At 42.0% G+C, this 27,554-nt stretch overlaps 1 protein-coding gene across 1 annotated transcript; it reads right to left on the bottom strand.

The window, feature by feature from the left end:
* Positions 1 to 1,394: 1,394 nt before the first annotated feature.
* Positions 1,395 to 26,904, bottom strand: CDC5L (cell division cycle 5 like). Its single transcript, XM_080997380.1, has 16 exons — positions 26,746 to 26,904; positions 25,234 to 25,337; positions 23,367 to 23,528; positions 22,240 to 22,367; positions 21,106 to 21,205; positions 19,876 to 20,094; positions 18,150 to 18,294; positions 17,400 to 17,588; positions 15,929 to 16,077; positions 15,496 to 15,658; positions 14,081 to 14,245; positions 13,907 to 13,987; positions 13,202 to 13,447; positions 10,287 to 10,484; positions 2,405 to 2,617; positions 1,395 to 1,938 (listed from the first exon to the last, which is right to left on the bottom strand). The coding sequence occupies exons 1-16, from the start codon at positions 26,788 to 26,790 to the stop codon at positions 1,834 to 1,836; spliced, it is 2,412 nt and encodes an 803-aa protein (XP_080853506.1). The 5' UTR covers positions 26,791 to 26,904; the 3' UTR covers positions 1,395 to 1,833.
* Positions 26,905 to 27,554: the final 650 nt, after the last annotated feature.

Consider the following 27,554-nt stretch of genomic DNA (forward strand, 5'->3'; position numbering starts at 1 on the left):
ATCCCAAGAGGCATCTACCTGGCGAACATATTTGGCAAAGATTCCTAACAGCATATGAACTGAATAAATAAGAAATATAGTCTGCATTTCCAAGCATCACAATTCATAAATGCTAGTGATGGACACCATGAATTTAAATATTTCTGCTTGCTTTGAGGAATTCTTTAGTAATTTGAATACATCAGAATTTCTGTTTTAACCAGCAGACATTAAAGTGATCTAATGAGGCAGGTGCTGTCTAAGCTGATATACTGAAAACCTTGTGACTTAAACAGGAGAGATTTCTACCACAGCCAAAGCCTGGCAAAGCTGTACTTTAAAAACCAGAGGCTTGGGGGGAGGGGAGAAGAGAAAGGAATATCCTTGTACTCAATGTTTGGATAAATCAGATGCAGGTGATCCTCTTCCATCAGCCATGGTTCACTGCTGACTGAGAAACCTGCTGGAATGTATTATGAGCCACCTAATTTCAGTTATCTGCAAATTTAACCATTAAAAAACCCCAGTACCACTGTCGCATTCCAAATTGCTAACAGCAAAATTTAAGTTTGCTAGGTAGCACTCATTCTTCATTAATATTGTTAAGGCCACTTTACAAACGCATAACAATGTTCCCTTAACCGACAAGATGCTACTCTCATCTATCATGTATTTCATGTTCGTGTAAATGGAGAGAAGTTGGTAGCACCCTCGCCAGGTCTCCAGCAGAAACAAAGCCTCCTGTATCTATGGTATTTCTCTGGTGCTCCAAGGAGGGGTGACTTCCCTATTGGTTAGTTCTCCTCTACATTTTTCCTGAATCTCTAAAGATAATGACTACTGACTCCAATTAAAAGGAGACTTGTGGCATGACTGACATAAAATGTGAGACAAGAACCCAACTGCTTATTGGCAGAATCTTTCTGGAAGTTTTCCTGAGCAAGCAGTGGAGTGTGGTGAAATTTTTTGTAGGGGAACCATTAGGGCCAGAGTTTGCAAGGGTGATTTGTTTTCGTGGGGGACGACGTTGCACGTGTGATGTTGCGACGTCACGCATGTAAGCACTGAGACTTCCTCCCTAAGCCAGGCAGAAACTTCCCAGGCTTTGGGAAGGAGACACCAGAGGAAGATTTAGGGGACTGGCCTAAACCCCCAGTCCACTCACCACACGTCACGGGGAGCAAGGCTCCTCGGAATGGATGGGAGCTACAATAAGCAATGTGATACTTTTGTGCTGCACACTTTCCTTTCATGGCACAAAGGGCTTGTGCAGGAACGCTTCCCAGTGAATTCTTCAATTGCCACCTTTGGAACTGACTATTTTTCACCTTGCCAGTCTTTTGGGTTTTCAGGGCACATTCTTTACATAAATAAATATTGTGTTACAGGCAAATAATTTCAGATTCCATTCAAGCTACTGGACACAAACACAGTTTAATACATTGCTTTACACCCCAAATTCACAGTACATAGCCGCTGGCACACAGACAAAAGTGTTTGGTTCTTGTGGATCATAGCAATGGTAAAATAACAATTTAGCAAATGATGTGATTTAAAAGAATCTGCTGGTTTTTCCTTTTAATATCAGAATATCAGTTTGTAAAGGGTCAAAAATGTGGATGTGATCAGCAGAAATCTACCCTGGACAGCACCCCCTAGTGCGTGTCAATTATCCTCTCTGTATATGTTTCAATTCACCTCTTCCTCTTAAGATGCATGGCCTTCAGTCTTACGTAAAACACAAAATGGATTTGGGACTCAATTTGATTATGTTTGATTTGAGACACAGGAGGCAAAACCTATCTATTGCATTTGAGAAATGTTACAAAACATGGCTTAAGCAAGATGTGTGACTTAATATTTCGACTGAAAAGCTTCCTTGTCCAGCATGAACTCTGCAAATCTCTGCTGAAGTTCTTTCTCTCGTTCCTGTTGCCGCTGAACATCTTCCTTTAGACACTGCAACAATAAAAATGGTCAGCTGATAAAAAGGCACCAGAAGTAGCAGAATGCAAATTATTATACGATCGGGGAGTCTCAGATTATGCAACACAAGCACACATCCCATAACGTACACATAGGAGCCTTTTCCCATGATGTACCTGCACATTTATGTTAGAGAAGCTCATGCAACTCTGTGGATAGGATCAACTGTTGAAAAAGAAAAAGAAAAAGAAAAAGAAAAAGAAAAAGAAAAAGAAAAAGAAAAAGAAAAAGAAGACTCCTGATGACATGGTGATAAGCAACACAAAATCATCTAAATAAAATGGACTAAAGTAATACACTATTTTTTTAATGCTGATTTTCTACTCTACTTTTTTTTTTAATTAATGGATGCAGCAACCTCTAATAAAATTACATGACTTAACACAACTTTTGCCACCTTCCTTCTTTCTAGATGGCCAACAGAATTTCATGACTTTACCTCTAATCTCCTAGGAATAGCAGCATCTTCATGTTTCTTTAATTCCTCGAATGTGCGCAATTCAAGATGAGCTTGTTCAATTTGATCCCACAAGTCATTTAATTGCTTTATGAGCCCCATCGCTCGAGACTGATAACCACCAAGCAATATCTTCAGTTTTTTCTCCATCTTGGCAGCCCTCTTAGCTTCTGTAGTCATGTGACCTCTGTTAATCTATTGAAGAAATACAGCCTGCATATTATTCATGGAGCAAAACTGTGCTAACAGTTACATTTCTGAAATGTATTCTGTCATGAGCTGTGGAGCTGTAATTCAGGAACAGAAGAAATGTTACACTATAAAACATTTTGCCTCCAGCACAGGAAAGTATAAACAAAGACTTTTCTGTTACACTGGAGCAGAGGTCAGCAACCTTTTTCAGCAGTGGGCTGGTCCACCGTCCCTCAGACCATGTGGTGGGCTGGACTATATTTGGGGGGGGGGGGGAAATATGAACAAATTCCTATGCCCCACAAATAACCCAGAGATGCATTTTTAATAAAAGAACAAATTCTACTTATGTTAAAACACCAGGCAGACCCCACAAATAACCCAAAGATGCATTTTAAATAAAAGGGCACATTCTACTCATGTAAAAACACACTGATTCCCAGACCGCCTGCGGGCCGGATTTAGGTGGTGACTGGGCCGCATCCAGCCCCTGGGCCTTAGGTTGCCTACCCCTGCACTGGTGGATCTGTTAGGGAGATAGGTTTGGATTTAAGGAGTTTGGATGTAAGGCTCTCAGGAGTTTGAGAAGTGACACACAACAGATAGCAGAGGCACAAAACAACAGCAAGGCGAATACAGAACACGACACTGGACGGGTAGCGTTAGAGTAGCTGAAAACCATAAAGACAAGAAGGAAATGCTAGATACATCATTCAGGGAGCTGAAGTTCCCTCAACACAGAATGGTTGCTACTTGGGAGTCAGCTTGAAATTGCATCCACATGTCACTGCTTCACACAGCAAGCAATTAGCATACAGTTGCTTGCCAAATGGGTGGGATGCTCCCCTACAGTCTTCTGAATACTGCTGCAAAAGAAGCCCTTTTAATGCCACCAGTTGATCAAACATGATCAAATACGGACCAGGAGAGGTATTCAGCATCCTTATTAAAATGGCCCATGGACTTGCTTCTTTTTAAAGGCTATTTTTATGGGAAAGCATTGTGCAAAACATATCAAGTAATTGATAAAAATTAAGTATTTCAGAAATTAAATAACATTTGGATATTAAAATATGATGGTAAACCACAGTTAGAAGAGCATATTTAATATTTCCTTTTTTATTCTTCATTGGAGCAGCACACTGCAACTACTATACCACCAATTTTTTGACAGTACAGTACATTTTCCACTATGCTATTTTTTCAGATTTTGTAAAATTTAAAAATATATTGTTTCTTTCTTTTTTTTTTATAAGATATTTATTAAGATTTTTTAAAATATTACAATGAAAATGAGAAAAGAAAAGAAAAAAAAAGAATGGCAAAAATACAAAATAAAAATAGTTAAAAACACACAGATTTTCCATTACTTATTTTCCTTTGACTTATTTCCCGGACCTCCTCATACCTCCCTTTTTTGTATTCCACTTCAATCTGTTGGTTCAGCAAATCCTTTAAAAGTAATAATATTAAATTTTTACCTATTTTATAACCCTTTTTTTCATATTCCCTTAAAGCATTACAGCTGGAAACCACTTAAAAATATATTGTTTCATAAAATTAGTGTCATCTTGAATGAATACAATTCAAAACAAACTGGGCAACTGGAGTGGATACAATACCAGAGAAATCTAAAATCTAAAGTTAAATTAACTTTTTCAGATCACTCGCTCTAAGGAGGACATTTTCTTACATACACAACTCTTCAGGCATGCTTAATTAGTATTTTTAACAGTTTGCTGTGGGCCTAAATTTTGTATCATAAAATCTGAATAATGTAAGCAAAGTGTATGCAACTATGTTGCCATCTCTCAAAATATTTACAAGTATTTCAGTAAGAAAAATCTCCAAGTAAATCTTTGAATTTCTCTAATTATCACATTTATAATTGCTAAACCATTGAATATAACTTTTTAACCATTTACTTTTTAAATTTATGAATATTTCAGTTCAACTACTTTTGGCTGTTAGAAAAACTGTTGAGGTATTTACACAGCCTGTTTTAACATAGTAGCTTTGTTTACTGAGTATGTCAGATAAGGGCAGTGGAAAAATTCCCAGTTCTGGAACACTCACATCACTTAACTGCTGAATCCTCCTTGCTAATTATAATTTGACCACTTTAAACTGGTTGATTAAATGCTGCAACTGTAGCTTTACTCCCTGATCACTGTAAACACCTTTTTCCACTGGAAACATTGGAAATCTTGGGGAATGCCTAAAAGAACCTCTCCTGCAAAATATGCAGTATGAGGAATTTTTATTTAAGACAATCTACAGCCTTAGGAAATGATAATCACACCACTGAATCAAAGCTGGACCTTGAGAGGTGGTCTAATGCATTCTTCTCCAGACACAGGAAATTTACAACTGAAGCCGGGGAGCATCGTGGATAAAGTGATGCAGGCATTCCCCCGTTCCTGGTTTGGCAGCCATAGTCATTTCCACAATGAGATAGAAAAGGAAATCAGATTACAGATATTCAGAGTTCCTCTAGGGACCACGAACAACTGGGAGAGGCCTACCAGCTGTCCACAGGCCTTGTGTGTGCAACCTGCCCTACAAAAACACTTTCATACTTATCTGACTGGTCAAGCCGTATTTATGATTATAAACTGCAGCAATTTAAATAGAGCTTTTCATTTAAACAGTGGACAAAATATGAACAAAATTGAGTAGTTCAGCGCAAGACATGTTTACCAACTTCTTATTCCATTTAGATACCCAGCACCTCCAGGGAATTTCTGAACACTAAAGGAATCAGAGAATTGGAAGGGACACTGGAAGGTGCAAATGCATTTGCAAAAAGGTGTTGTACAACACTGAACAGCCTGCAAACTTTAAAACATCTAAAAATAATAAATACTTCCAAGTGTGAGAGGAATAAGAAAGAGGAAACTGAAATATGGTATCAAGGTTTTACTCCCTGTGATCAGTCATTTCCTCCTCCTGTCTGAGATAAAGTGAAACAGAACCTTTGTGATTCTTTCAAAAACATACCAGTAAGACCTTCCCTAGAGAGATGGGAAGCATTCAGATTTTTACACTCTCACACACAGAATCCATGTCTCTCTATATTACAGTCCTACATTGATGCCACACAGTAGTTTTGCCTTTTGCTCCTCAACTGCCTCTGTCTAGGTAGTTGCCTTGCTGTAGCCTTGCAATGGCCTGGGGCCACCAAGAGACCACCAAGCAGGTTGCCTGGGAGAGCAAGTTGCTTTTTGGTGTTAGTGTAGACAGGTACAAGCCAAAAGCTATTTATTGACTAGGGCAATATTCAATACTGAGATGCTCTCCTGCCTTGGTGTTAAAATGAGGAGAGGGGAAAGGGAAGCAACACTTTACAGGAAATAGGTGGCGGTTTCCACAACGGGAAAGGTTAGAGAAAAGCAGGGATGGTACAACACTGAGGCAGAAAGGGACAAGAAAAATAACAGCAGAACTTTGAGTAGTGAGAAGGGAGAGCAGTTGTTCAAAAATAGTTTTAGCAAGAAATAGAAGAGAGAGGTACAACATACAAGTCAAGGTCTAAAAGCTTACATGGGAACAATGGAGCCTTTCCTACTTCCCTTCTTGCTCTACTCAAAGTTCTCCTGTTGTTTAAATGGGCGTGCGTCCAGGGGGCTGATGCATGGGATGCAAAAGGGAAGCTCCAGGGGGCTAACATGGGGGGTGTGGGAGGGAACTGGCGAGCTGGTCCCAATACTATATTTATAATGCCCTATTCGAAAATGTACTCCGAGACATTACTGCCTTTTGCTTACGAAGTGTATACTAATAGTTCCTTCTCTCTTCACTACTAAAGCCCTATCAAATCTAACCTATGCATGCTGTACTTACCCAAGCAGCAATATATTTCAAAGTGCATGGAATGGAGAAGTGACTGCATTTGGAATATTAAATGTACGGTAACTGATTCAATTTGTCTGGCATTATAGATGCATGTTTTGAATATTTATAAGGTAAAGCATGCAACTGATATGATAAAACCCATCATAATAAAAATATTTGGACATGTTCAATCGGCAGTATTGAATTTCTGTTGTAATGTTTGTAGAAAGACTGAATTCTAAGTTCTAAAATGGAAGAAAGCAACATTTTCAAATGACCTCCTCCCGACTGTAAGAAAAAAAGTTTTCAACCAATATGCAGTATTCTAAAGTCAACCTTTCAATGAATGAGCTAATGGGTTGTATCCAACAAAATCACCCCTTGCGCGCAAGAGGCACCCCCCCCCGAACCCCCTCTGCTTCAGAGAGCTGAAAAAACCTCCAGAAACTGAGGGGGGCTCACAAGGGGAGGAGAGGGAAGGAAAGTTTGATTGTGCAAGTGGAAGTCGTTGCATGCACAGGACAACTTTGTTGGATACAATCAAATGTCTTGAATAGCTTACATCTGAAATAAGGGCAGAATAATAAATAGGTAATTTAATAATAATAATCAAAATTTATTTATTTATACCCCACCCACTCTGGACTGCTCCCAACAGATTAAAAACACAAGAAAGCATCAAACATTAAAACTTCCCTAAACAGGGCTGCCTTCGATTGTATTATAAAAGTGAGATACTTGTTTATTTCCTTGACATCTGATGGGAGGGCATTCCACCGGATGGGAGCCACTACCAAGAAGGCCCTCTGCCTGGTTCCCTGTAACTTGGCTTCTCACAGCGCTGGACCTCAGTGTCCAGGTTGAACGATGGGGGTGAAGATGCTCCTTCAGGTATACTGGGCCAAGGCCATTTAGGGCTTTAAAGGTCAGCAACACCACTTTGAATTGTGCTCGGAAACGTACTGGGAGCCAATGTAGGTCTTACAGGACCAGTGTTATATGATCTCGGCAGCCACTCCCAGTCACCAGTCTAGCTGCCGCATTCTGGATTAATTGTAGTTTCCGGGTCACCTTCAAAGGTAGCCCCACGTAGAGCAGGTTGCAGTAGTCCAAGCGGGAGATAACCAGAGCATCCACCACTCTGGCGAGACAGTCTGTGGGGAGGTAGGGTCTCAGATGGAGCTAGTAGCAGCCCTGGACACAGGCCTCCATGGATAACTGAGTCCAAAATGACTCCCAGGCTGTGTATCTGGTCCTTCAGGGGCACAGTTACTCCATTCAGGACCAGGGAGTCCCCCACACCTGCCCGCGCCCCGTCCTCAAAAAACAGTACTTCAGTCTTGTCAGGATTCAAGCTCAATCTGTTAGGAGCCATCCATCCTCCAACCGCCTCCAGACACTCACACAGGACCTTCACCACCTTCACTGGTTCTGATTTGAAAGAGAGGTAGAGCTGGGTACCATCCGCATACTGATGAACACTCAGCCCAAACCCCCTGATGATCTCTCCCAGCAGCTGCATATAGATATTAAAAAGCATGGGGGAGAGGACGGAACCCTGAGGCACCCCACAAGTGAGAGCCCAGGGGTCTGAACACTCATCCCCCACCACCACTTTCTGGACACGGCCCAGGAGGAAGGAGTGGAACCACTGTGCTCTCAGCTCCTCTAGACGGTCCAGAAGGATGTTATGGTCAATGGTATCAAAGACTGCTGAGATATCCAGCAGATCTAGGAAACAGCTCTCACCTTTGTCCCTAGCTCGTCGGAGATCATCGACCAGCGTGGCCAAGTCACTTTCAGTTCCATGATGAGGCCTGGATCCTGACTGGAAGGGATCCAAATGGTCCGCCTCATCCAGGCATGCCTGGAGTTGTTCAGCAACCGCTCGCTCAATCACCTTGCCCAAGAATGGAAGATTTGAGACTGGGCGATAGTTGGCCATATTGGCCAGGTCCAAAGATTCTTTTTTAACAAGCGGTTTAATAACCGCCTCTTTCAGCAGGTCTGGGAAGGCTCCCTCACAGAGAGAAGCATTCACCACCCCGCAGAGTCCATTGCCAGCCCTTCCCAGCTAGCTTTTATGAGCCAGGATGGGCAAGGATCAAGGAGACAGGTGGTTGGTTTCACTTGTCCAAGCAGCCTTGGAGGTAACAGACTAGAAATGGTCCCAAGCAACTTGACTAGACAGGACTCTAGCACTCTCCCGCCCCGGCCCTGCTCCCACGGTGGAGAATCCAGGCTTTCCCAGCATTGCATCCAGCATTGCATCCAAATTCTCCTAAACAGTGAGAGAAATGGTGCTAGGGCTGCAGGGAGAAGTGTGAATCTACTACTATTAATTACATTTAAGGTCTCCTTTTTCTTTAAAGGCATGTGCACACAAAGAAGCACCCTCCACCCCGAGCTGAACTCAACCGTGTGTCTTTGGAAATGGAAAAAAATAAGTAAAATTGTATAATGTGCATTTCTCATCACTCCAAGAATGATCTCACACAGCTTACATTTAAACTTTAATAGGTAGCCTTCTCTGGACTTCAGCATGAAATGCAGTATTTATTTTAGCAATTTCATACACACACACAACCTTTTTTTTGATGGGTCTTTTGTGACATTGGCCAAATAGTGAATCCAGCTAAGATTATGGAATTTCCTCCCCAAATCCATGTAATAGGCACCGCAAACAGTCATATAAACAGAACAGTTTTGTCTTTTTAAAACAGAAAAAACACCATTTTAATTAGTCTTTTAATTGGTGGGGCTGCACAACAAGAGTATTTAAGGTACTGTATCATTCCATGGCGATCATATCAGTCCATGGGGTCACGAAGAGTCGGACACGACTAAACGACTAAACAACATATCATTCCACTCAATAAAAATATTGAGCTTGAAGAGTAAATAGGAAAGCAACTGACAGTTCATCTTTCCGTGTCACCTGAAGTATTCCACAGAGCAATGGTGCCTTCTGCTGGCCAACACGGAGTACAAGTTCATTCTAAGACAGAACTAGGCTCCTTGGCCAGGAAAATGAGCCACCTCTTGTGCAGGAGTTGCCTTTCTTTTCTATTCTACACACAGCACTCATACCCAAGGATGGGTCAATCAGGCCATCCTTTACGTTCCCCAAACATTAGCAAAGATGATCACCATGTAAAGTGTGAAGTAACTTTTGAGATGGCACTAGTGCAGATAGTAAGCTTGTGTGACACAATGTATTGCACAGGGCTTGTAGGAATCCCCTTCTTGTACTGTACACTTGAATATATGAATATTTTACGTTAACACTGTGTTGCTCTGCCCAACTTTAAACTGACAAAATATTTTTAAAGTGTATGCTGTCAATTTACATTCAACATCCAGCTCCTCAGGACTCAAACACAGAAGCCAGATTTGCCAAAACAGATATGAAACACTGGAATCCATTCACTGCATCCCCTAACCACGAAGCTTAGGCAGAAAGAACAACTACTACTCTCTTCCAGCTATCAGGAGGGCAAGTTGAGGCCCACCTCTAGTCACAAAACTGAGCTAAGTAACCACAGGATGAGCATAATGTTGGAGCGTATCAGGATACATTAGCATGACCAAAAAGCACCACTTCCTGTTTTTGGATTCAACTTGATTTATCCAGTATATGAATGATGCCAATTAAGGCCATGTGTCACTAGACGTTTTTCTTTTAAAAAAAAAATTTCAGTTTTCCATTGAAACTGAATTTTCAGAATTCCATTGAAATAGCAGTGCCCCTAATTCCCAATTAGGGATAAAACACAAGACAGAACACACGGTATAATGTCAGATTAAGCCTGTTTCTCAAAAGGAAATGTATACCAACCTCAAGTCTCTTCTCTAGGGATTCAATTCTGTCTTTTTTACTGGCCAAGTTAGCTCGTGTGTAGCGATTCTGCCCAGGAAGGAACAACACCTGGCTGTAACATTCTTCCCACACCTGATTATAAGCTTCACTTGAAAGCTCTCCATGCCCCATTCCTTGCTTAACCACCTCCATTTCTTGGGCCAGGAGTTCTTCAGCCTGTTTGAAATGAGGGATTAGTTACAAGTTCACCTCTCTTGCTGTTCTTGAACTATATATATAACAATTTACAGGGCAAACTTCTCCATTTGAAGAAAAGCATTTTCTATTGTTTGTGTCAACACATCTTACACAGTCACATAAAAAACATAAATCATCAGTGGCACTTTTCCCAGTTTTCACATTGCATTTGCTGTACAGAATACAGTGGTACCTTGGTTCTCAAACACCTTGGTACTCAAATGCCGAAAACCTGGAAGTGTTCTGGCTGTCGAACTTTTTTCGGAAGCCGAACATCCGATGCGGCTGTCGGCTATTGTTTCCGGGCCACCTGCACCAATCAGAAGCTGCGCCTTGGTTTTCGAACATTTCGGAAGTCAAACGGACTTCCGGAATGGATTAAGTTTGGCACTTTTGTTTTTGAGGCTTTTTCAGTTCATTTGTTTTTGTGACTGTGTGGAACCCAGTTCAGCTACTGATTGATTATGTGACTGTGGAAATGGATAAAAGCCCCCCATCCAAACAATGACTATCATCAGTGCAGGTAAGAAAAAAATATTTTTATTTTTATCATCTACGATACTTACTTATTTTATAGTACAGTTTCGTTTTATGGCTCAATGGTCTCGTTAGATAGTAAAATTCATCTTAAATTGCTGTTTTAGGGGTTGTTTTTAAAAGTCTGGAACGGATCAATCCGTTTTGCATTACTTTCTATGGGAAAGCGCACCTTGGTTTTGGAATTCTTTGGTTTTGGAACAGACTTCCGGAACAGATTAAGTTTGAGAACCAAGGTACCACTGTATACAAAATGAGTATACACACAACACCCCTTCTAATTCATTTTGTTGTTGTTTAAGTAAGCAGTCCATGTGTGTATTCATAAAGACACTTCCCGCATAACAGCACCAACCTATGTGATTCTGGTCTTAGAACTGGTTCATAGAATTGTAAAGTTGGAAGGGACCTCAAGGGTCATCTAGTCCAAACCGATTCAAAACATTTTGGAATCGTGGGCCAATTGTGAGGAAGATGAAAGAATGTTCTGTAGAACTCTGTTCAACTTCAAGCATTTGTTCTGTAGAACTTACATTATTTTATACTCAGAGTAGGGAGTAAAGAGTTCATAATCCATGTGGATCTACACTACAAAGCAATTACATAAAGCCACCTTAAATCCAGATTGTGGAATTTTATGTGTAGGTATTCTGGGAACATATTCTAAGATATGCACTATTCATTTAGGGTGCCAGTTATTTCTGTAAAGCCTCACCCCAGTAAAGTAGGAATGCACTCAGTCCCTCGTACGCAACAAACATGGTCTTGTCACTGCACATTGCAGGGAAAGATCAGTAATGATGGATACAGCTACATTTTGGGCAGCTTGTCTGTCACTACCAATCTTCTCCCCCATTTTTAGCTGTGTAAAATGTAAATGTAAATTAATTATGGAGAACTCAAACTGTAACTACCAGGCTAAATATCAGGTGCTTGTGATCTACTGGGTCTTGGGCAGAGAGGTGTAACATCAGATGCACTACACCGCATAGTTTTTTAGTTCCCTCTTTTCTAATAAAGAGAAATAGAGAGATTGGAGGGGAAGTGAGAACATGTTTAGACAGAGTCAGCATAGCACAGTGGCTAAAATGTTGGACTAGGATCGAGGAGACTTGACCATGAAGCTCACTGAGTGACCTATGGCTACTGGATAAAAAAAATAATATCCACGCAGGATTACAAACTGTTCTAACCAGCTTGCGGAGACTATCAGAGGTCACAAAGAGAAAGGAAAAATATATGAAAATAACAACAAGAGATGTGGAAAAATAATAAGAAAGGACTGGATAGTACTGTGAACATCATAAGGTTAGATTTGTGGACATTAAAACAGCAGTAAGAAGCAAGAAGTTGATTGGATCCCTGATTGAAATATGGGTACCCCCAACAAAAATTTAAAATTCGGCTGTGTAATTTGGAATTTATGTAATTTAGTTTGATGTGACTGATCGGTTAATAAAATTATTCTTAAAAAAAAAAAAAGAAGCTCACTGAGTGACCTTGGACCAATCACTTGCTCTTTGCCTAACTAAAATGAAAGATGAAAAGAACCATGTACACTGCTTGGAGGAAGAGTGGGATCTAAGTATGATCAACACACACATACATACCACAAATTTATATTGGTTCTTTATCATTTGAACTGTAACTGCTTATCCCCTAAACCTGTGGGAATTGTAGCTTTGTGCCTGTGCTAAGAATTCTCTGTTAGAGATCTCTACCCCCAGACACACAACTACTGTTCTCAAGGTTCCTTAGAAAAAATATCTGAAGCATGGACTTTCCCCAAAAAAGGAAGAGGAAGGAAGAGGCACACATATGCTAAAAAAAAACCTAAAATGTGATCCCATTTTTCAAGTTGGAATTATAGTGGGCCCTGGGTTTAAAAAGACTGGTAATGATTGCTGTAAACCACCAGAATATAATTCATAAATTTCATCTAAAAAGATTCTAATTGCCATTCAGTGATGTCCTATCGTAAATCTGGGTGTTAAGCAGAGAGAAGCTTACTGAAACACCAAAGCACTCCCAAAAGAAAGTTTTAGAAATTTTCCAATCAGCTTAAGAAAGAATAGAATTAGAAAGTTTAAATCTTGAAAATGTAGTACTATGGTAGTCAGAGAGCATAAACAATGCAGAGAAATAGGATATATATATACCTTTTTGATGTCTTCCTTTGAGTATTTCTCATAAGGATTGTGTTCAAGATAAGACAGGTGTTCTGTGCTACCGGGTCCAAACCCTGGGACTTTCCCCTTTTTGCCTCCTGGGAGTTCTCCATAAGGGTGATGCACAAGGTCAAAATGAAGCATGGTAATCATCTCTTTCTTAATCAGCTCTTCACTCTTCTGTAAATCTGTTAGAGGTGGCTCTACATTTAAGGGTCTCAGGATTGTTTCATTTACCTAATCCAAAAAAACAAAAAGCCAGCCTTTTAAGAGCAGCCACTGCTGCTAGTCATGTCACACTATATATGTGATCATCAACTGTTGAATTACATCAAGAGGTGCTCCAGAGTCCCAAGACACACATTAAATCCACAGAATTTGACAAAATCAGAAAATAATGTTCTATTGTCTTTATTAATTTCATTTAGCATTGTAACAGCTTGGCCAGCAACCGGCTTTCCGGAATGGCTATTCTGAAAAGGAAGTGAGGGGTGGTGGACCAGTGCCCTGACCTACACTTCCTACTGGCCAGCAAATCCACGTGTCTTAAATGGCATTTCCCCCACTTCTTAGCTCCAGGCCTCCAGTTGCTAATACTGATACTGCAGCTTACAAATATTTATTATTCACCATTTTACTGATAGCATTCCCTCCCCTCAGCTTATTTCATCTTCTTCAGAATTAGGAACAACGTACTTCAGAGGGTCTTGGCAAATCTTTCTGAACTGCTTTGTGCATCCGCTTTAGTGCCTTTATACGCTCCATTTCTCGAATACTCTAGAAAGAGATTTAAGACATGAATTAGGTGAAGTTCATGGGAGAAGGACACAGTGTGCTACACTGCTTTATAAATCTAATAATTCATTCTACCTGCTTACGAGCGTCTGCATCAGCTGCATCCTCTATATATGTATCATCTGCATTATGATCTTCGAGTTCCTTTTCCGCATTTTCAGGTAGGACAATCTCAAAGTCATTCTTTGGAGCAGGAAGACCCATAAGTCCTAGACGCAAATTTTCACGGGATTCTCTTTCCTGTTGAATATTAAAGTAATTTAATGCACTAAATGTTCACTTTCCTAAAAACAGCAATAAAGCAAGCAGTCATTTTATTTTTAAGCCTGCCTGGTGATTTCAACTACTTATGGACCAGCTTTGTGTCCTTCCCTTCACACTGGGCTCAGAGTTATGAAATGACTCAATTCTCAAAAGCAATGAAAGGTCTTGACAGGCAATCGTCAACAAGTCACTTTGGGATTTGAGGGCGATCACTGTGATTGCTCCCGTCTATTTCTGTAACCACAGTGGCTGCAATCACAGAACTTGAGCTGCTGCCCAAATGATGTCTACAAACGTGTGCACCCAAGCCACAACTGCTTGCCTTGATGTAATCAAGTGCTTATTCTTAACTCCAAATGCACTTCCTTAAATTAGAGAATACTTATATACCATATTTTTCGCCCTATAGGACGCACTTTTTCCCCTCCAAAAATGAAGGGGAAATGTGTGTGCGTCCTATGGGGCGAATGCAGGCTTTCACTGAAGCCTGGAGAGCGAGAGGCATCGGTGCGCACCGACCCCTCTCGCTCTCCACGCTTCAGGAAGCTATCCGCAAGCTTCCCGCGGGCTCGCAAGGCTTGCAGACGGCAGCCTGCAGCACGAAGCACGTGGCGCCCTCCGGAGGACGCCCCGTGCTTCGGGCAGGTGTCCGCAAGCCTTGCGCGCCCGGCAGGAGGTCCCGCCGGGCGCGCAAGGCTTGAGGCGGCAGCCTGTTCTGTGGGCTGGGGTCGGGGGAAGCTCGGGCTTCCCCTGCCCCAGCCCTGCGGCTGGGGGGGGGGAATAATTTTTAAAATTCATTTCCCCCACCCAAAAACGAGGCCAGTGCGCCTTATAGGGCGAAAAATACGGTAATCTACTCTGTAAAGCCGAGTTGAGGAATTTGTTCTCCCACCTCCACCCCCCGGCAATGTTGTCAACTCCCAAAGTAGCTTGGTGGTGGTGGGGATTTAAGATTAGGAAAATGGGTGCAAGAAAAAAGAAAGTTAAAATATATCCCCTTTGCTTGCCACTACTCTAATCAAAACTAGAGCACCCATGCTTTAAAAAAAACACCAGGAAATCTAGTCAGTGCCCGTAATTACGTTTGTAAAGATTCAAATAAATTCCTATTTGTTTTTGGAAGACATAATGGTGGTGGATGGATCCATCATCATTTCTGAGAGCCCCCATCTGTGAAATGCAATGGATAAAATTGTGGAAATGAAAATAATTTCCTACTTACTTACCATATGTTTTGTATAGGATGGATCACTGTAATCTGCCATTCCCTCCTCAGGATTAATATTCAGTTTATCACGCAAGGGAGTTCTCCCTGGAGTCACACCTACTACCGGCTTAGGAGTCATTCCACTATGAGGAGTCAGCCCTTCAGCTCCATGGGAAGGTGTCCTAGAAAAAAATTATTTGCTCCAATATGAGTGCGGTAGCACAATTTTTGTGCTCATCTTTAACTGTTTAAAGACTACCAGCCTACAAGTCCCTGTTTTGGATTTGGAATTTATAGTCAGCAATTCATCATGGAGAGGAACCTGGGAAATCTGGTGTCCAATACATACACACACACACACACACACACACACACACAAACCCCCTTATTAAAGTAAAAGAAAGTTCAAATGTATCTTTGCCCTTCCCCAACAGCTCAAGTAGATGACTTACCTGAAGGGTGTGGAAAGCACTGTATTTGGCGTCTGAACAACTTGCCTCTGAGGTGTTACTCCAGTGAAGTCACTCTCATGGAGAGGGGTATTCAGGCCACCTTTCAAGGGGGTATCAACATTTGTAAGAGCCATCAAATTCTGGGCTTCCTGCATAATAAGATAGATGATAGATAGATGATAGATAGATAGATAGATAGATAGATAGAAAGACAATAATCATTTTCCAAACTAAAATTATATATATATATATATATATATATATATATATATATATATATATACACACTAGGGGCTGCCCTCCTGCTTGCTCCACTTGCTGCCCCCTGCCATTCCCCCACATTAACTCCCTGGAGCTTCCCCTTCCCACTCCATGAAACCACTAAGCTCACTTTTCACCTTCCCAACCCATTTCCAAAGTTATTTCTCTCTTCTATTCTACAGCCATGCTTTGCACCCATTTTCACCTTTGCTCCCATGTCCATGCCTCCTCCCTGCATCCTTTTGCACAGCGCTCTTATAAACAAACCACTCCTGTGGTAACCTCCCAAATGTTTCTCTTCCAATACGTTTTCCTTCATCCTCACATTACTGAAATCTCTGCTGCTGTTTAAAAGAGCCACTTTCCCCCTTTGTTCTCACTATACTGAAAACTTCTCCCATTCCTCAACTACCTTACAAGAGCGATAAACAAGGCAAAGCCCTCAAATACTTCATACCTGCTTTGTTCAATCTTCTGCTGTTGTTTTACACTGCCCCTTTCCCCCGTTTCTCCCTCTCATGCCATAGATACCCCTGTTGTGCGACCTGCCTTGTTTTGCTCCCCCCCCATGACTTCATGCAAACACAGGATGGTGATGAGGCACTGCAAATGCTCTAAATGTGCAATGAAAGCCTTAAATTTTTATGTATATAGAAAGATATTCCAATGTCAAAAGATACTACCTATTGATGGGTAGGAGGAAAAATAAACCACTTTTTTCCTTTTGCAACTACCGGCAAACCACCAATACCAATCTAATGAGTCAAGGTGCAATTTTCAAAAAGGAACCAAATGTTGCTCAAATATCAACTAACAAAATTGGATGAAAAGTTAGTATTTTGCTTCTTTCAAGTCAAGAATACCAATTCCATTTAGTCATATTGAATATCTAGTATAATTGACTGATAAAAATATCCTCCACTGACATCCTGGGCTTTGTTCCTCTTGCAGGTAGGAGAAAGGATAGCTTGTTCAGGATGAAACAAAAGTCTATCTTTGAGCTTCATCTGCCATCTAGTCTTCCTGCTATGCAGCCACCCACAAGCTATGTTCCAAGCAGGGGTTGGTAGCTCCCCATTCCCAACAAGCCATGCAACACAATGGAGCAGAGGTGGAAGATTGATTACTTACTTCACTTAACTACAAATAAAATACGAAGCTGCAAAGGATACCAGTGCAATGTTAAAATGAAACTATATTTAGGCTTTACCTGTAGGATCCTGTCCTGTGCTGCCGGCGTTTTAGGTGTTCTAAGAGCAATGCTATTGTTGGTAACATTGTATTCTGACAGAAGTGTGCTGGATGCAGAGTTTGTGATCCCAGATTCCTCTGCTGTTTGACGTGCAATCTCACTTGCTTGGCCAACTTTAACTACTTCTTCAAGTTCTGTATCTGAAATCTTAAGAAGAGGAGATAAATCCATACATTGCAATGAATATGACAGGATTCCTAATAAACTGAGAAACACCCAACAATGAAAAGTTGTCTTAACATCAGAAACGTTAGCTGTTACAATAGTGCCATAGGGACTGCCCTTAGTCAATATACCAACAGGAAAAAGGCAGTTGCTTCAACTGGTCAAGCCTACATCATTTCCCCTCCAACTTAACTGGGGAAAGTGGTACAACCTTTGCTAGTTTTGCAGTGCTAAAAGCATTTCCTGCAATACGATGTGTCTGGCACAATGAAACAGTGCTAAAAAGGATGGTGCTTCCAAGAAGAATATGCAAATGAATGGATATAAAGCTACCCTGAGAGACTCTCGCACTGCAAATCTGGGATATGAAAAGGGGGCTAAAAAGTAGGAATCCATGGGCAACATGTATCGGGGGAGGGGGATGCAGATTATATGTGCACATGTGAGCCTTAATTTCTGAAAAGCCTCATGATTTGGGCACATCACATGCATCTGCAGTGACTTAAACAAATCACAAGGCGGCGATAGGAACAAGCAACTTACCTGAGGAGCTGGAAGCACCAGCTTGCTTCTTTTTTTTGTGAATTCTGACACACCACTAGTCTGAAGAATTGCTGAAGGTAAATCAGACTCTTTTTTCCGTTTCAGCTGTTGCCTATCTTTCTTTCGCTCTCTTCCTTCCTTTTCCCTGTTAAAACAGAAGTGCCTCAATTAAGTACCAATGATCGATAATTCAATAAATAGTTCAGAAAGGTATGGGGTGCTTTATCTATTGCAACAGCATAAGTGGGGGTTTTTAAAGTCACATGATATTGACAGATGAATAAAGTTTTGTTGTTATTTGTAAGACAACTGTATTAATTTGAAGAGAAAAGTGGCATCAGGGTGGTGAATAACAAAATAAAAACTTTTAGAATCAATAAAGATCCATCATTAAAATGGCTGGTTTCTCAAGATTTTAAACAACCTGAAAAGCTTGTTGGCATAAAAATCCTTCAGGACACCTGAAAGCCAACGTGAGGATGCCTGCTGAAAGTGATCCACAGGATGCCACCAATAACATTACATGCCAGACTTGTGGCTGAGGCCAGTTGGGCCTCTGAAGCACAGAAAACAACCAGTACTGTGCTGCTTGTAGCATTTTTTGTCTCTGAAGTTTATTGTAGTATGCTTTTATTACGTTTTTATTCCTTTCTATTGTACAGCACCTTGATAAATTATTTCATAAGGTGTCTAATAAAGGGTAATATCCAGTGTTAGCTATACTCAAGGCAGACACATTGAATTCCATTGACTAAAGTTACAAAAGTGCACTGATTTCAATGGCTCTACCGTCTACTCCCAAGTTTAACTCAGCAGGACAGCAGCCATGACAAAAGAAGTCTTGGTGTATCTGTCCAAGAATGCTTAATTTATTGATTAAATCTGGTTTTTCATAATTATCCTTACCATTTATCCTAGAGACCTCGATCATGTCATTCTTGCAAGCCTTAAAAATACAGTTATGATGTTAATCAGATTCCTTCTGTGAGGTTTTAGGATTAGGTGTCAAGGCTATGTCACCTTACTTATTTAAAATTAAATCTTACTTCTTCTTTTTACCAACAGAGACTCCAGTAACACCAATATTGTCTCAAATCAATATAGTTAATGGTCCAACAGCCATCACAAATAGGACTGCAGATAGAGGACCTCTAGGAATCTTTAGATGGTAAAAAGGAGATGACATATGCCCATCAGTTAAAGAAACATGACTTTTTGCTGTACCACTCTCAGAGATAAGGAGCAGATCTGTGTGAATTATACACTAATGCCTCTGTTTAGAACCAATAATTCTGTGCTACATTTAAAATATTCTCGTTGCAAGATTTGGATTTTGTTGCATGACAACAATTCCTAAATTAAAGGGGAAATGGGAGCACAGCAATCAAAAAATTAGGAACAGAACAATATTACTGTCCAAGCCACCAAAGTGTCTTCCTTGACCAGCTCCAACTTAAGTTTTCAAACAGCCAACAGAGAAAAGCTAGATATTTTAATGATTTTCATTCCACAAAAACAATAGTTAGAAACTCGGGTTATCTATTAAAAAAGCTAAGACATTCAAATGCTAAGTCTTGTAAGAATTCACAAAAAGTAAAGATAAGCAACAGTACACAAATGGATGGAATGTGTCATAGCACATACTGTTGGCAACATTATACAAGACTTTGCTCTGTACCCCTTTTGGCCCATTTAAACGTAACTTTCCAGTCAAGCACCAACTTACGATCTGAGCTCCCCATCCAAGTCTTGTTGCCTTAACTTCCTAAAATCTGCATCCAGGGCCTGGTAGTTTTCTTCTGATGTGTCATAAAAACCTGCAGCAGGTTTCTTCTCAAATGGGATTTCTGCATTGTAGTCTACTCCCCTTTTCTTCTTTCTTTTCTTCTGGATCTCAATCCCTGCAGCTCGAAGTTCTCTCCTCTTCTGGAGGGCAGCAAGACGCCTGCAAAGGTGTGATAGATTAACACAAATCTGAACAGCTGTTATTAGCTTTGAAAAATAGGCCACTTCTAGAGGAAGCATTAAGTGTGGTTTACTGTGTAAAATGTTTGCAGTCCATACTGAAAATTAGTTCCACACGAGTATTCCTTTATGCTACACACAGCACAAGACATCAGTTTTGAGTCATGAGATCAAAGTCTCAAAAGGCTTTAACACAAAGTTTCAAGGATCTGCTTGATTTTACTTCTGCTGCTGCCAGATTGCAGAACGGGGGCGGAGGAAGAGAAGAATCTTTCTTGAACTCCAAATCTGTCAATTTAACAAATCATCCTGAGTTTCTGGACTTCTCATAAAGAATGCCTGAAAATTCAGAAATTATTAAGAAAGGTGCATGGTTTGCAAGCAATTAAAACAGCTTCTTGTTTATTTCTTACATCTGAATCCAAATCTTACACTTCAGGCTTTTTTCCTCGCAACTCTGCAAGACTGGTCAGATTGAGAAATATTTACTTGCACCAAACCATACCTTGAGCTTCATCGCCAATGCTGAATTGAACCTGGATTTCACCCATCAAAGCTCAGCATTTGAGCTGCTTACAGTTTATTATTTATAGTCATTTTAATACTTAGAACGGGTAACTAGCAGCATCAATAAAACCTGGTGACTTGGGCCATTAATAAAAGGGGAGAGGAAAATAGGTGGGAAACACAGGAGCACTGCATTGAGATTCGAGATCCCACCTCAATCTTAGCCCAATATTTATTTATTTATTTTCCCAACATTAGACTCCAACAGATAGAAAACAAACCATGTGCCAAGCATGACTGTTATCATCTTAGGGAGAGATGCAGAATCTGGCAGTGTTTGTGCAAATCAATTAGGGGTTGCAAGGAGTAGAATTAACCATTCTGCTGCTATCTTATGACAAGACAGCTATTCCATCCCTTGGACAAGCGTCCTGCCTGGACTGGAGCTCTGCCAATTAACAGTTTTAGCTGAGTCAAGTAATACCTAGCTTCTTCCAGCTGCTTCTCTCTTGCTTTCCTTTTGGCTTTCTTTCCCTGAGTGTTAGCCAACCGAGCTCTAGCTTCAGAAAGCATCTCGAGTTCATCTGCAAAAAGAATGTACAAAGTTCACACACTCTCATTTACACCTTGCTCTATGAAATAGGTAAGAATGAAATGCTTCTCAGAAGTGGGAAAATCTGTATGTTAACAGATCCCAGGTCACTTCTGCCTTTTCTGAATGTGTTCAAAACATGATTTAGGCCAACAAGAGTCGCTATTGTTATCTCTTGTATGAATACAAGAAAAAAAATATTCTATTTCTATAGGTTTTTAAAAGGTGTAATCAACAAGTTTCTTCCTATATTACTGAGGTTTCAATCCTATGCACACATATTGTTAAAATGATGGACTATGTCCACCAATAGTTTGTATATTATGACTTTTTCTTTAACATGATAGCAATAAAATTTATTTCTTCCTATCAAACTGGAGTCACTTCAAAGTTAATTAATTAATTTCCAGGCAGAACTTTAAGGGGGATCCTTTGGAAAAACCTCCAGCCTGAAGACCTAATCCAGTCTGCAATACCTCTTTACATGCCCCTCAGCACTCTCTTCAAGGCTTGCCCTTTATCACTTGGCCATGCCCTTTTCCCAAGTTTCACTCTGCAGTGAACTAGCCATGCAGTCAAATATCTCTTCCTGTAAGGCCAGTTTACGTCATTCCCCAAGAAGCGGAAATGAAACAAATGGTTGGCTTGCTACATTTAATCTCTGAAAAGGAATGCTTTCTCAGCACACACGAGTGATCTGGCCATGCAGGAGTGATGTTTTAGATCTCTGTGCAGCTTTAGTCTGTGAGCTAGAAAAGGGGAACTCTTTTTCTTTGCAAAGATGAAGCACAAGCCAAGCTCTATTCATGTGTACATGGTGTGTCTGTGAGAGACAAATAATGTGATATATGCTAACAGAATTCTGTGCTTGGGGGAAGATTCTTCAGCCTTGCAATAGCTGACTGAAACCATAAAACAATTGATGGGCTAATGAAGGAAAGTCACAAAAGGAAAGAATTGTGCTATATAATGAACGTGTCAAAGGATGGAGTGGGGACAAATTCATGAAACCTGTTTCAAGCATACCTTCATCCATATCAATAGGGTCTGGTCTGGCTGGCTTGGTTTCTGGGTTTGGGTCAATTTCTCCGGGTTTAAGTTTCCGAGGATCATCAGCAGTTTCTTCCTCATTGTCTCTTTGAGCAGCCTTATCCCTGAAAAGATAACATGTATAACAAGTGCAAAAATATGAAGCAAATATATACCAATATAAGACATTGAATGGACTTAAGTTATCCATATCTATTGATATCAGCGGTTCTCCTCTCAGTATGACTTAGTTGGATACAAACCAAAGACAATACAACCAACCCAAAGAAAATCAGGAGCTGTCAACATGGTGCCCACCAGTACTTCCTACGGCACAACCGAAAAGCCTCAGTAAGCATCCCCTCAAAATTCCAGAATGCAGTTCCTGCTCACCCACCCACTCCTATATTGAGCACGACCTCCTTAAACATGTTCACATTTCATGGATGCCAGGACTGAACACCCATCTTTCCATCTGTTCTGAACAGAAGAGAGGTGCAAAAAGTTTGTGAGTGTGCAGGTGACTGATACAGTCACTTTCTTACTTCATTGATGGGACAGGCATTTTGTGATGCCCTATCTTTTTCTGCTTTTTAAGAGATGGCAGCAATAGGCCATGCCACACAGCTGTCATTTTGAGTTTGCTGCCCATATTTGTGTTTGCTGCTGTACACAGAATGGAAGATGGCAGGATCCCCAAGGACGTGCTCCACGGAGAGCTGGCTTCCAGTACCAGGCCCGCTGACAGACCAAAGATGTCTGCAAACATGACATGAAGGCTGGCTACATTAACCCCATCATATGGGAATCCCTTGCAGATTATCAGAGTGTCTGGAGACAGAAAGTCAAGTCATGCATATGGTGCATCTGCAGCAGCACAACAGGACACCTTCATCTGCCCCAGCTGCAACAAAACATGTCTCTCCTGTAACGGTCTCTACAGCCACAGCAAGAACTGTAACCCTCTAACGGGTTGACTTCACCCCCAAAGGTACACTCCTCAATTGTCTCTGGATGCAAACAACAACTCTTAAACACCTAAAAGCTTTCTTCTGAAATCCTGGGTTAGTTCTGTAACTAGGTCTCTCAATATCAAAAACTAATTTCATTACAGAATTACTCACAGGAGAAATTCATAGTGTTCCAAGCACTGGGCAGCTGTTCTCCCAATAATTGGTGCGATTGTCCTCCACTGGGTTGGCATAAGTTTGGCCAAATGCAACAACTTCTCCTCTTCTTCTCGTGACCATTCTGTTTTCTTGATACTTGGGTCCAGCCACTCATACCTTGTTCAAAATAATAAAAATGAGATTTTTTTTCAAGATACTGTTAACACGATTAAACACCTATAAATTAGCTCCACAGAGGATTTCACATAGCCTTTCTTGAATCTGCTATAGTATATAGATACATAAAGAAAATGAAAATAGTCCCAATTCTGCCAACTTTATTTCTCATAATTACTGCATCTATAAAGGTAGTATATAGGCTACTTTCAAAATATGAACTGTAATCTACACTGAAAAACTAACATGGCCCAGGCCAATTAAAAAATGCCCTAAGCCAGAGGTTTCCAACCTTTTTGAGTCCACGGCTCCCTTAACCAACTACCCGTATTTTTTGCTCCATAAGACGCACCTGACCATAAGACCTAGTTTTTAGAGGAAAACAAGAAAAAAAATATTCTGCGCAGAGCATGTAAGCGGCTCTCACTTTAAAGCAAGCAAAGCAAGAGCCGCTTACATGGCTTCTGTCCCGCTTTGCGCAGCTCTCGCTTTGCTTGCCCATCCCTCCTCCCGCCTCACTATAAAGCACGGCGATGCTGGAGCAAGAAGAGGAGGGGGAGACACCAGGACAGGTGCTTTGCTTGCTTTCCAGCAAGGCGAGAGGAGGGGCGGACAGGAGCCATGGCTCCGGCTGCGGAGGCATCCCTCAGCTCACGACTGCAGCAGCAGCCGAGGGATCCCTCTGCCGTGCAGTGCATTCGCTCCATAAGACGCACAGACATTTCCCCTTGCTTTTTAGGAGGAAAAAAGTGTGTCTTATGGAGCAAAAAATATGGTACATTCTTTCTGCAGCACCCTGTGGGGCTCAGGAGTCCAGTTATGTCACCCCTTGCCTGCAGACCTGGCAGCCTCACACACTTTTTCGAACACCCTCCCTAGTGAAGTGTTACCTCAGCATCCTTTTCTCTCCCCTCTCCTTGAGAGTCCTCTGGGCAGCTGCTGCTGCTGTCCCTGGCTCTGAGTTGCTGCCCCACCACCCAAAAGAGAGGTGCCTCCCAGTGGCACCATTTGCCTGCAGAGCTTATAGCCACGGCTGCTGCAATAAACAGCTGTGCCAACCTTTGGGAGGCAGAGAAGCAAGAGGGCATCAGAGGAGGGAGGGACGGAAAGAGGGACAGAGGCCACTGTTGCCCACAGGACCCCGGACCATCATTGAAGGCACCCCAGGGTGCCATGGAACAATGGCTGAAAATCACTGACCTAAGCAGTCATATATCAGTTGATATGACAAAATTAGGATACACCTGACAACACATTACATACTTGTGCTTACTCTCCCCCAAACTATAATATGAGCTGGAAAGTTCCACTTGAAATTTGTTTGATAATGTAGCTGAACTCTGTAAGCTCCATCTTACAAAATACACAACTTAAAAAAGCCACTCTTGTAAGAAGAATATCAAAGAATGTAAGCAGCTAAACGTAAAGCATGAATCAGTATTAATGCAGGAAAATTTATCTCACTTGGATTTCACTTAGCCTCTGGATATATTTGTGCGGTCCTTCTCTGCACAGAAACAATTACTGTACACAAATTTTCTTATTTTGATTGCAGAATTAGGATGTCTGTGGAGTATTGTGCAGGAATTTCTGACACAGACAATATGTAGTCCCCACTTCACCTGCCTTGACTTGATAAACTCTGATGAAGTTTCCCAATAACAACGTATCAAAATTCCCCCATAGGTTATTTTCTGGTACCTACCATCTGGCTTTGCACTGCTTTGCTGATTTTCTGTGTAATAAAGAGGCAATACGAGACCATTGGTTTTTGCCATATTTCATTACAGCTGCTTTAAGAATTTCATCCTTAAAACGAAAAGAGAATAAAAATGTATTAGGCATTACAATACCCTATGCAAAAAAAGGCAAGGCAAGCTTTTTTCATCCCAACAATGATGCTAAAAGAATGCATCCCAGGGGAAAAAACTTTTACTGCTGCTACTAGAGTAGGCACACCTCACTCAGGCTGAGTAAGAGAATTCCATCACAACACTGCACAAACAGCTAAAGATAAGATAAACTCCAGTATTTGGGTTTTTTTATTGAAGACTAATGACTGTGTGTCCAGGAACTGCACACATGGTTTTAGTATGTCAAAGCCTGCAAAACTGACTAAAGCATAGGAATAATAGAAAGTTGTGTTTTAAATGTCCCCTGAGTGCCATAGCCTGCTTACTATGACTACAACCACAAGCAGAAGGTTCATGCACTTATCTGTGCCTACAAATATGGGGCTTGTTTAGGGTGTTGTTGTTTAGTCGTCTTAGTCGTGTTTGACTCTCCGTGACGCCATGAACCAAAGCATGCCTTGGAAACTCTCACTTTCTTCTCAAAGCTTCTCCTTTTTTATGTCCATGGAATTTTCTTGGCAAAATACTGGAGTGGCTTCCCAGTTCCTTCTCCATGTTTAGGATGTACACACACTATTTCTCCCCAGCTAGAGGACTTCATGTAACTGCTTCTCATTCTGGGTATGGAGAGGTTTAAAAGACAATAGTGCCATCCTGTATATCAGATATGGGAACCTTTGGCTCCCCAGATGTTGAACTGCAACTGCTGTCAGCTGCAACAAGCCTGATCACCAGCCCGGGGTGATGGGAGTTGCAGTTCAGCAACATCTGAAAAGCCAAACAGCTATACCTGTCACATGCCTTAAAAGCTGATCCCCAGCCATCCCCACCCAGTTCTTTCTACCTTTTGACAAAGACATTTTAAATGGCTACCAAGCACTCCAGGACCCCAGGGTGAAGGGAGGGCATCCAAACGAAACAATGGAAAGCAAAATCCAACAAAGGGAAAGTCTTGCCCGCAAAGCCCATATAGAAACTTTTCATTCTGGGCGCTAAGTTCCAGCGGGAGGAGGGGCGAGCCAGCTCCTACTTCCCGGGAGGATTCACAGCAAGAGCAGAAAAAGTAGGTGGGAGGCTGCTACAGACACTAACATGTATTATTATTTATTGATCGGATAAGACTGTGCCTCTTGCAACCTTTGCATTGCTTCCTTTTTAAAAAATGTTATTTTTTTAACGTTTATTAGGCGCCACCGCCTCCTACGCAGAGACAGAGCGCGCGCTGCTGGTGCGCAGGCGCCGTAGCCCACTTGGCGCAGGCGCACCGCCCTCCACCCGCTCGCCTCAGAGGGGCCTCCGGAGAGCGAAGGGACGGCGGCGCACGGGGCGGGGGGGGGCGAGGCGGGGGGAGCTGCGCCACCTACCTCCGTGTTTCGCCACACGCCCCCCTTGATCATGATCCGCGGCATCTTGGCGGCGGGAGGGGAACCGGCAGCCGGCGGCGAGGAAGAGGCGCGTCAGGTCGCGGCCCCTCGGCGCGAGGCGGGTGCAGGAGGGCACTGCGCAGGCGCAGCCTTGGACTAGCGGAACCCCGCTTCTGGTTGGAGGAGGAGGAAGGAAGGAGGCGGTGCTCTCTCGGGTTTCCGGCGGCGCTTGCGGAGGGGCGTTCCTTCACCGGGGTGGGGGTGCGCGCATGCGCCTTTGAAGCCGCTCCGCTCTGGAGGCAGGAAGCTTCCGGGTTCCTTGAAAGCTTTTCCCAAAGCGGAAGTGAGAGCTGCCCCTAGATTATGATAGAGCGACTTCCGGGATTTCAGGGTCGGATTCTGTTTAGGCTCTTCCTCTCCCGGGGCCGGGGGAGCAGATTCCTCGGGGATGAGGCCCCTCTCTGTGGGACGCCCCCCCCCCCGGGTGCCCGGGAGATGAACAACTGCACGACTTGTAGGCCGCCTTTTAGCGTGGGATGCTTTGTTATAGTTTTATATCTGGGAAGCCCGGTCAGATGGGCGGGGACAAATAATAAAATTGTTTTGTTGTCGTCGTCGTCCTTGCTGTCCACAGAGTGTGTGTGCTCAATGATGCGGCGCAGGGCTTACCTCCCCCCCCTCCATATTTCATTCAAGTGGGCGCCCTCATTTCGTCGGGGGGGGGGGAATTCAGATGTGTCTTTCAGTTTCCCAAGTTCAACAGATGCAGCGGGTGCGGGGCTAAACACGGAATGTCCTTGTGGGTCGCT

This window comes from Podarcis pityusensis (genome assembly GCF_964106645.2).
Source record: "Podarcis pityusensis genome assembly, chromosome: 3".
NCBI lineage: Eukaryota > Metazoa > Chordata > Lepidosauria > Squamata > Lacertidae > Podarcis > Podarcis pityusensis.